General features: G+C 35.8%; 2 protein-coding genes and 1 long non-coding RNA gene across 7 annotated transcripts in view; 1 reads left to right on the forward strand and 2 right to left on the reverse strand.

Annotated features, from left to right (window-relative positions):
* Window positions 1–3491, forward strand: part of Nmd3 (60S ribosomal export protein NMD3) — a 4689-nt gene extending 1198 nt beyond the window's left edge. Inside the window, exons 3-10 of the mRNA XM_043020744.2 lie at window positions 152–292; window positions 558–660; window positions 946–1096; window positions 1297–1439; window positions 1640–1782; window positions 1898–2010; window positions 2245–2421; window positions 2642–3491. Coding sequence (XP_042876678.2) covers window positions 152–292; window positions 558–660; window positions 946–1096; window positions 1297–1439; window positions 1640–1782; window positions 1898–2010; window positions 2245–2421; window positions 2642–2858 — 1188 coding nt within the window. The 3' untranslated portion in view covers window positions 2859–3491. The remainder of the gene's footprint in view (window positions 1–151; window positions 293–557; window positions 661–945; window positions 1097–1296; window positions 1440–1639; window positions 1783–1897; window positions 2011–2244; window positions 2422–2641) is intronic.
* A 2994-nt stretch (window positions 3492–6485) lies between these two features.
* Window positions 6486–8353, reverse strand: LOC122256216 (uncharacterized). Of its 5 annotated transcripts, XR_015190820.1 has the most exons (6): window positions 8232–8353; window positions 8006–8067; window positions 7559–7649; window positions 7200–7328; window positions 6878–6999; window positions 6486–6645 (listed from the first exon to the last, which is right to left on the reverse strand). It is a non-coding gene; the product is annotated as an uncharacterized LOC122256216 (long non-coding RNA). The 5 variants fall into 5 exon arrangements; XR_015190819.1 differs by lacking the exon at window positions 8232–8353 and having other exon boundaries at window positions 8006–8094; XR_015190817.1 differs by lacking the exons at window positions 8006–8067; window positions 8232–8353 and adding an exon at window positions 7774–7932.
* RpL27A (ribosomal protein L27A) overlaps window positions 8232–10000 on the reverse strand; it is a 3396-nt gene continuing 1627 nt past the window's right edge. Inside the window, exons 2-6 of the mRNA XM_043020745.2 lie at window positions 9684–9747; window positions 9326–9423; window positions 8930–9079; window positions 8527–8655; window positions 8232–8353 (exon numbers count right to left, since the gene is read on the reverse strand). Of these exons, the coding sequence (XP_042876679.1) occupies window positions 8527–8655; window positions 8930–9079; window positions 9326–9423; window positions 9684–9747 (441 nt within the window). The 3' untranslated portion in view covers window positions 8232–8353. The remainder of the gene's footprint in view (window positions 8354–8526; window positions 8656–8929; window positions 9080–9325; window positions 9424–9683; window positions 9748–10000) is intronic.

Here is a 10000-nt window from a genome sequence, read left to right on the forward strand (position 1 = left end):
CTCTCTCTCTCTCTCTCTCTCTCTCTCTCTAACTCTAACTCTTTAACTCTCTCTCCTGCTCTCTCTCATTAATTTTACCAATAGACAGGCTCATTTACCCCCTTTAGGAAATTATTTAGATGGAAAGTAATACCAACTGGCTTCTCACCAGGTCAAACTCAGCGTGCAGAAGGAAATTCAGGAAGGAGCTATTCTGCAACAAGATTTCATTGTTGAATTCATGGTAACGGGACAGATGTGCGATGATTGTCACAGAGTTGAAGCTAAGGATTACTGGCAGGCAGTGGTTCAGGTAAGCAACAAAAACAAAAACAATTATGAGTAACAGCATAAGTAAAAAGTGATGCTAATAACAAAAACAACAAAAATAGTAACATTAATTTGAAAAACAACAGTAACATAACAATTAAGAAAAGATAACAATAGGCTCTGAAATTGTTGCTGGGCATAATATACTTAACCTCCTCTCGAACTATTTGAATTAGAAATGCTTAAACTATTGATATCATTTGAATGAGGAACCACTAGAATGACTAAACTGATATTGTAAATTACAGGTAAGACAGAAAACCGACCACAAGAGAACATTCTACTACCTGGAGCAGCTGATTCTTAAGCACAGAGCTCATGAGAAGACCCTTGGTATTAAACCTGTACATGGTAAGAGTTTATGTGTGTATGATTGCTGAATTGAATTATTTTATTGTGTTTTTGTTGATTTAGATCTTGAGTTTTCTTTTTTTATCAATTTATCTGTTTTGATCCTTTCTGTTCTGGTATCCTTTTTACTATTAGTTGTAATAACTGTTTGTTATTATAATATATATAGTTTTGTTATATAGTTTTTTCCTATATCATCATTCTTCGTCATGTTATTATTATGATTAGTAGTATCAGTTTTGAATATATTACTTTTGATATAAAATGACTTTTCTCACTTTCCAGAGGGTCTAGATTTCTTCTTCTCCTTCGAGCCCTATGCCAGGAAGCTCCTCGACTTCTTTTCGTCTGTGGTTCCTTGCCGTTGGTCTCAGTCGAAGAAGCTCATCTCTCACGACATCCATTCCAATACGTACAATTACAAATACACATACAGGTAAAGATGTGTGTTTGCGAGGGAGATTGTATCTACATTTATGAGATTGGCCATTGAATACTTTTCACATGTTCTGAACTTTCTAAGACAGCTTTCGTAGTTTTGAGCTTCATATAAATGTAGTCATATTTAGTGAAACATTATTTGAAGTTATCAAATAAGCCGTTCTGAATATACTAAACTAAGAGTTTCTTTTCCAGTGTTGAAATTGTACCAGTTTGTAAGGACAGTGTGGTGTGCCTTTCTTCAAAAGCAGCACATCAGCTGGGTGGAATTGGACAGATTTGCATCATACATCGTATTACTAATGTCATATGTCTCATAGACCCAAATACTGCACAGTGTAAGGACATTGCATTACTTTTTCTTGTGTATTGAAAGAAAGAATGTGAATCCTGTTATTTGTGTCAGTGTGCATGGACATGTGTGTATGTGTTTATACTTTTTTTTTTTTTTTTTTTTTTTTCTTAAAGCATGAAAAGAATGTCTCGCTTTAGGGGAAAAGAAGGAAAGGAAAACATTGCGTATATATTTTTTTTCCAGTGGCTGAAATGAACAGCACCACTTACTGGAAAGCTCCATTTAGGGCTCTCTGCACATCCAAGAAGCTAATTGAATTCATCGTGATGGACATTGCCGAAGCAGAGGTGAAGCGCTTCAAGGGCCAAGGACACATATCTTCTAAGGTAAGATGATCAAGGACTTTCTTTTATTTCTCTGTTGTGAAGACTTTATCATGTCTATTTCAAACCTTTAGATTTTAGAATGGACAGAGTATATGGTTATCTGTTCTACCCACAGCATCAAGTAGGCGAGGTCTGGGTGCAGCGTGAGAGTGAGCTGGGAACCGACACAATGCTCTTCTGTCGGACTCATCTTGGTCACCTCTTGCGTCCTGGAGACACTGTCCTAGGGTATGAAAAGTGACATCGCTTACAGTTGCTTTTATTGATTTAATAATGATAGTGATCATGTTGTTTATTTTTTACTGATAATCGTATTCATATTAGAAATTATTTTAGAATAAATGGCCGTATTCTCATTCTCTCAGTGTTTTTATGTTGCTTTTTACCTGTTTATTTTATATATTTTCTTTTCACCTTTATTGAATATTTTTACATTAATGCTCTCGCCTCTTTCTCAAACAGATTTGACATGTCAACATCAAATGTCAACGATGACAACATAGACAAGATGAATGCAGATCATGTGCCAGACGTTGTTCTGGTCAAGAAGGTATATGCCGACAAGGCCACTCGCAACCGCAAGCGCCGCTTCAAGTTGAGGCACCTTGGCCTTGAAGACGACGCCAGCAGCCAGAATAAGTGAGGAACTTTTGTATTCAGCTTCTTGTGCTACACAGCTGTTTGATTTGTTTTATATTTTTGTTTCTTTGTTTTTACTGAATGACTGTGGATTTATTTATGGTGTTAGATAGCTTATAGATTTGTATATTCTATCCTTTTTATTATCATTTCCTTTGCAATTTCACTTTCTTGTTCATCTACTCTCGTTTCTTACCACAATCTCCTCTTCTTGTTCTAGGGATTACACTGACTTCCTAGAGGATCTGGAGGAAGATCAGCAGCTGCGCAGCAACGTCAACATTTACCGCGACACCGACAAACTCCAGAACACAGACACGGAGAGCGAGGCAGGAGAGGTCCCCAGGATTGGCCTCGAGGATATGCTGGATGACCTGCAGATTGAGATGGAGGCGACAGGAGGGGATGACGAGGGGGGAGAGGAGATGGACGAGTGAGAGTTAATATTAAAATGAAAGAAGGAAGATGAATGATGGATGATAAGAGGGACAGAGAAGAAGGAAAAAGATAATAACAGAGTTGATTTACTGAGGAGGACAAGAATGCAAGGAGGGAGAATAGGATGATAGATCTCATTTAAAAACCTCAGACATAAACTTGTCTGGTGAGGAGTAAGATTAATTTTGAAGACTAGTTGAGATTAGATGTTTGAACTTGAGTAAACAGGTGGCAGAAGGAGATGTTGAGAGACAAGAATGAGACATATTTAACTTTAGGGGATTTTGTAATATGTCCATAGTTGAAATATTTTATTGTAATGTGAAAAGGTGTTTGGAGAATATTTGTGTAATGTTATTTTGCAAAGAAATATCTTTGTAGTAAAAAAAAAAAAAAAAGATTCCTATCACGAATAGTGTCCTATAATACAGATATTTAACTTTTTTTTTAGTTTTGTTGTATATTGAACTAAGATTATATAAGTAATATTGTTGCAACTGGATATAGGATATTCATAGTTGCCTTTGTATAATTTCCTATTTCCCATATTGCAATAGATAAATCTTTTGTATATATGAATGGAAGATATACATCTGTATTTAAAGAGTGGCATAAAAATTTTGTAAATAAAATTTGATGTATCAATTTTTTCCTTTTGGTACAAAATTAATTCTAGATAAGATCAAAGTTGTAAAAAGAGGAAATATTCTTATAATTGTGGATTTTTAATTTTCTTTTAAATCCTTTAATTTACACCATTAAACTTGCTTAAGGCTTTCAATTACTCAGAATAAATAATCAGGCTTGGATTTTAACTGCGATTTTGTTTTTGTTGTAAGAGTATGTTTGAAAATACAGGCACCTTTTCAATAAGCATACTACTACATTAATTAAATAAATATTAGTTATAAAAAGCCAGTGAATTCAGAGCTTTCATTTTGTTTCTAAAGACACAATTTGCATCTTTCTTTTCATAATGCTTGAGATCTCAGAAGAGTTTTCCTTGTCCTAATTGGCACTTATTAGCAACAACTTCACTTACTAGTAACATGGTTGCTGAAAAGTCTTTGAGGAACATGTGTACATAATCACAGTTGGAAGTTATTTTTAAAAATGTCAGTGATAGAACAAACACTATGTAAGAAATAATCTGTGGATTTTCTTGCTTTCTTTATTTCCACTTTGGTATATTAACCCATCCACGACGGGGGAATTCTAGCCTTGAATGTCCAAATGCCAGGGCGTTCGAATTATTAGGCCTAAATCAATTGAATGGCTGGCACAATACTGTGCCGCCCGGCCACTGGGCTTTTGAATGCGCGGTACACATGCTGTACCACCCGTCCTGTGTGGTTTACCTATTGCGTACGGGTGTTATGACATACATGATGTAGGAGCTTTGGCCTGACGACGGGCGTCATGATGTACATGACGTTAGGGGATTTTGGATCACTGCTATTTTATTTTGCCATGAAAAAGGAATGAGTGACGATGGCTACTGTAGTCATAATTACTATAATTGCCGTAATATCGTGCTAGCTTAACATCCAAAACCTAGATGGCACCACTTTTTCCTAGCACCAGCAGGAGAGAGCGCTTTGAATGGCACTCATCCACGGTCTCTAGCAAGCACTGTCTCTATAGAGCGATGGCACATACTAAGTTGATGATCCCTTCCTCTAAAGTACCGCCGATGAAGGATGTGCAGGCAGAACGAGAAGAGGAAGGCGACTCAATCCATACCCAGTGTCTAAAATGTGCTCCTGTGCCAATATGGATGCCTTTCACTGTGGCACTGACAGTCACAAGCACAGGTTTCATTCCTCTTCCCTATCTCTTCTTGTTATCTTTATTGTAGGTGGTTGTATGTTTCGTATTCGTTCATAACAGTACAAAAATACGAAAAAAATCAAGTTGCCTTTTGTCCTCCCATAAAACAACAATACTTCTATCACATTGAGTATAAAGAAAATAATGAGCTAATATGGAAAATATAATAACTTTAGTCAACTGCAGCACTAATAGAGCCTGTCATATGGCACATATAAATCTCTAAACTCAATAAAACAAAAAAATAAAACACAAAAACAGCTCTAGTTTTACAATGAATGAGTGAAAGAGTGGGACGATTCAAATTATATTGCTTCAAGCGGTCTCTAAAATAAAACCTATCCTGGAGGCTGGGCAAGCAAATTTATCTCCGTCTGCAATGGGTTAAAAGCAGAAATAAAGCAGCCAAATCTAATGTCTAACTCATTGAGTCATTAGTAATGACTCATTACTCATTAATATTCATTACTAGAACCAAGAAAACAGAAAATCATGTACAAATATACACAAACATTTATAATGTCGACAAGGTTTCTTTCAATGTCTCCTTAAGCTCTTCCTGTGTGCTGCCAGTTCTTCGTTGTCATTGTGTAAAAAATTATCCTGTGTGAATGAAAGTACCCACTGTCTTCTGTCTTCAACTTTCAGGGAATAATTCATAAGCCAAGTGTTGTCAAAAATCCTTACTTGGAATAAAATCTGCCTGTCAAAATACATCCTTAAGTTTGGTGTTTTGAAAGTTATAATGTATAAACTAAGATTTTTTCCTTTTTCTTAGATTGACATGACTATATTCTTCTCTTGTATCTAGTTTCCAAACTCTCTTGATAGACAATCTAGTAAAAATTTGGATGCACACAATTGGGCTGTCATTTCAATATTCATTCAAGATAGTGAGAGTAATAAGGTGAAACTGAGTTTAAGAAATCTCAAGTGCTCAAATAGTAGTGACTAGTATGGAAAGTTCTCCGACCTCAAGACTACAATCTCTTTCGGAAGCTTCTAGGGTCAAAATTTTGACTATCCCCACTTTCATAAATTCAATATTATAACTTTCCCTTTTGTTCTAAAGCTGTATTTTTATATAGCCTCATATTCATTAAATAAGGAATGGTAATAATTTAAGACAATTTATTGTAACAAACATGTTTTTAAACTATGAATGTAGGGCCATTTCCAAAGTTACTGAAGTTAAAGAATTTAAATGCAATCTTATTTATGTCTATTCATCTTCACAAGTCTTGCAAGACCTAATGACATTTGAAAATTGATCCTTGGAATTATTATTTCAATGCCAGTACACATAGAAATTGACAGGATTTATGTAAACATCACGTACAATCTCAATAAACTCGACTAACTAAATGGTAAACAATTCTGAGGTTCTTGGTGATATTTGCAAGATCTTTGTTTCATATCTTAATTAATTGCCAGTACATAAATCAAAGATGACTAATAGCTGCCTAGTGTACTAATTAGCTATGATATTACCTACATAATTAATGGTCATGAGCATGACTATTTTAGTTTGTCCTACAGAGGACAATCATAAGGAGAGTAGTTAATCCATCATCTCTCCTCACTAAAATAAGGGTTGTGGTACAGCACAAGGGATTAATAATGATTCTTTAATATGAATTCCATGAACAACTCCTTTGAAGAGGAAGTGGTACGCCTAAAAACATGTTAGTGTAATGAGAAGTAAATAATATCTTTTCATAACGACTTTCTGTAACCAATCACAGAAAATATTAGCCTCAATGGATCACATATTAGGAAAGGGATAGAATAAAATGTTTAACTTGTATATTTATTTCCTATGACAGATCATTGTAGTTTTAATTACCACTTGTGTACCAGATTCAACATTTACAATATAAGATGCATAAGCAAGCACCAACAGTGGCAATACTCGTGATCTCCGCTTTCATGGCAACTGGATCGTTTGCACCACTCCTAGAACAAGAAAATGAAAGTTTAATAAATGGGTAGATCACAGAAATCCCTCTACCATTTACCACAATCAGCAGAGTACAGTCAACAAGATTAATCTGTCCGCCCGTACGCATTATCATCATACAAATTAAATTTTACTCAAGTGCTTGTGTCTACTTGATAAAATAACCTTACTATAAACTGTATTGTTTACAATAATGTGAAAAGCACTGATGATAAAATGTTACCTTACCTGTTTAAACATCTTGGTACTATATTCGAGCCTCATTTGTGCTGTGAGACCGAAAGAACTTGCAGCAAAGTTTACTCATGAGAGCATTTAGTAATGGAGGGCTGGATTTGCTTCATTCAACCCTAGAATAAGAATAAGAAATGTTTAGAGTGGATTCAAAGGAATATAACTTGGTTTCAAACACACTATGTGATCAGCTGTGTACACTCAACAGTAATAATCTGTCCGCCCGTACGCATTATCATCATAAAAGGTAATGATCAAGCCTACTCGGAAAATTGCATATGCCAATATACTTTAAATTTCAGCATAATTAACTTACCAAGATAAGGTCACTGCCATTCTGTCTACAAGAGGATAAGAACCATAGCTCCTCCACGTCGAGTATTCTAGGGCATTTCATCTTGTGTGCGAGCTCCACTTGACAATTTGCTTCTCTGAAGGCCACACACTATAATATAGAAAACAAAAAGTAATTAAATGAAGGTTTCATCAAATATACATATAACGTGTATAATTTCACATTCAGTTGTGTACACTCAACAGTATTAATCTGTCCGCCCGTACGCATTATCATCCTGTACATGCGAATTATTCAAAGAAAACTCAACAGCTTAAAATATAGCGCATCCAAATAGTATAGCATGATATATAATATTGCTGGAAGAGACATGAACTTACCAGTCTGAATGTGAAAACTGGAACCCATTTGTATCCTACGTAGATGGAGGTTTAATTTTGCCAAGTGGTGTCCCAAGTTCCTCAAATTCACCTAAGGAACATTTGAATTAAAAGTTATCCTGGTAAATTGGTAAAACCTTCAAGCACCAAGTTTCAACTCCTACACAGCTAAAATTATGTATTCAATATTGCAATGTATTTACTAAGAATCTTACCTTATAGTCATAGCAATTGACATAACACACTGTAACCATCTCATGACTAAAATGGACATTTATTTACCCAAATTTTGTAGCATTTTCTTGTCAATATATTTTTTCCCCTTCGACATCAACACTTAATGACTTGCCGTTTTTACCAATTCTTTTTTTCTGAATTACATGCCACTAGTTGGTAACAATGGCAAACATTTCCACAAAAATAAGAGGAAAATCTTGTGGTACTTACTAATGGAAGATGTAACATGTAATATCAATAGTTTTCATTTAACATCATTTGCCCCCACTGCATTAACCCATTCCCGACGGGGGAATTCTAGCCTTGAGTGTCCAAATGCCGGGGCGTTCGAATTATTAGGCCTAAATCAATTGAATGGCTGGCACAATACTGTGCCGCCCGGCAACTGGGCTTTTGAATGCGCAGTACACATGCTGTACCACCCGTCCTGTGTGGGTTAATGTTACCCATTTAAATGAATAGGATAAAATGAAAGTTGTATATTTTTTTTTTACTTTAATTCCCCTTACAGAAGCCATGATGACATTGATTTTCTTGTATTTGGCCTTGTAGAAGAATCTGCAAAGAAAGAAAAAATCTTCAGATATAAAAAACAAAACGAGAAAGCATGATTTCACATAATGCACCAAGTGGAATAATCAGAAAGGAACAGTCAACAAAATTCTTATGTCCGCCCGTTCGCAATATCATCATACCATCAGGAAGTCCCATCGGAAGATCCTCCTACTTACCTATGCGACGAGCACACACGCACCACCAACAGCCTTGATCTTGTTTTCAGCTTTGCGAGAGAAGAACTTGGCCTTGACGATAAGAGGCTGCTTAGGAAGGGCACCCTTGCCGAGGACCTTGAAGTATCCCTAGAAAGCAGAGGAAGAATTGTTAGATGGGTAAACGTAATGACTTGTTAAAAATGAAAATTAACTAAAGTCAGTTATGTACAGTCAACATCTTTTAATCTGTCCGCCCGTACGCATTATCATCATTTCAATAAAAGCCATTACTTAAATGTTTTTACTTTTAAATCTTTGTTTTCAGCACATCTTAGGTGAGCAATGCTTTATTCAATTGGAACCTATTCCATGATTTAAAATTCATTTATAAATCTCCCTTTTTAAAATGATGCACACTTACCGATCTGAGAACGTTGATGACTGGGGCCTTCTTGGTTTCCTTCGAGTACTTCATCCTGGTCTGGTCAGATACAAGGGACCAGAGCTTGTCCAGGTTGATTACTGGGGCATACTTTGTGTTGGGCTTGGCATGGAAATTTCTCATACCGACCTGCAAGGCATAACAAATTAATATAGAAGGAAGGGAAAAGTAAAAGAAGTATGAAAAGGATATATCAAACTTCAACCAACTAATGTTATGGACATGTACTATCCACTTGTAATAGTTTTAGTTCTAGTTTTAAAAGCACCAGTCAAGTCAACCTGTTGAACCGACTACTATTGTAGTCACATTAACATTGGAAGAAAAATATCTTACAACATAACCACAATGGAAATCAATTTCCAAAAATCTTACCTTGCCGAAGTAACCAGGATGGTATTTGTCAAAGTTGATTCTGTGGTGATGCATGCCACCAGCGTTACCGCGACCTCCAGGGTGCTTACGGTGCTTGCCTGTAATGATAATCCAAATCAATATTCTTGAAATATCCAATTCCATCCAACCCCCCAACCTGTGTTTACAACATACAATCCTAAAATAAACTAAGATGAATGTGTCATCAATTTGACCAGATACCCAGCCCAAACCTAACTCTACATCTAAAGGAAATATACTTTTCAGTTGATCCATGATCCAAACATGTGATAACTTTCTATAGCTATAACATTGCTATAGTAGTATAGAAGAAAGAAAAGAAAAATCAAAAGCTTACCGATACGGCCATGACCATGGCTGACGTGTCCACGAAGCTTCCTGGTCTTCTTCTTGCTGGTAGCCTGAGTGGAAAAGATTCGTAATCAATAACCCATGTGCTTATACCTTATGAATTAAAAAGCATAATTTACATATATGTGGAGTTGGACCCAATAATTGCAAATATGTGAATGATAAATCATTCAATTTCCTCTCAAAGGGAGAGATAAAATGCAACAAGAGATGTAAAAGAGTGAATCACATGTATGGCTTATGAAAGACAACATACATGCATGCATAAATTTACCAATACGACAGTGCATATTTGCCCTATTA

This window comes from Penaeus japonicus, unplaced genomic scaffold (assembly GCF_977035675.1).
Source record: "Penaeus japonicus unplaced genomic scaffold, GWHDUDI00000001_assembly GWHDUDI00000042, whole genome shotgun sequence".
Classification (NCBI taxonomy): domain Eukaryota; kingdom Metazoa; phylum Arthropoda; class Malacostraca; order Decapoda; family Penaeidae; genus Penaeus; species Penaeus japonicus.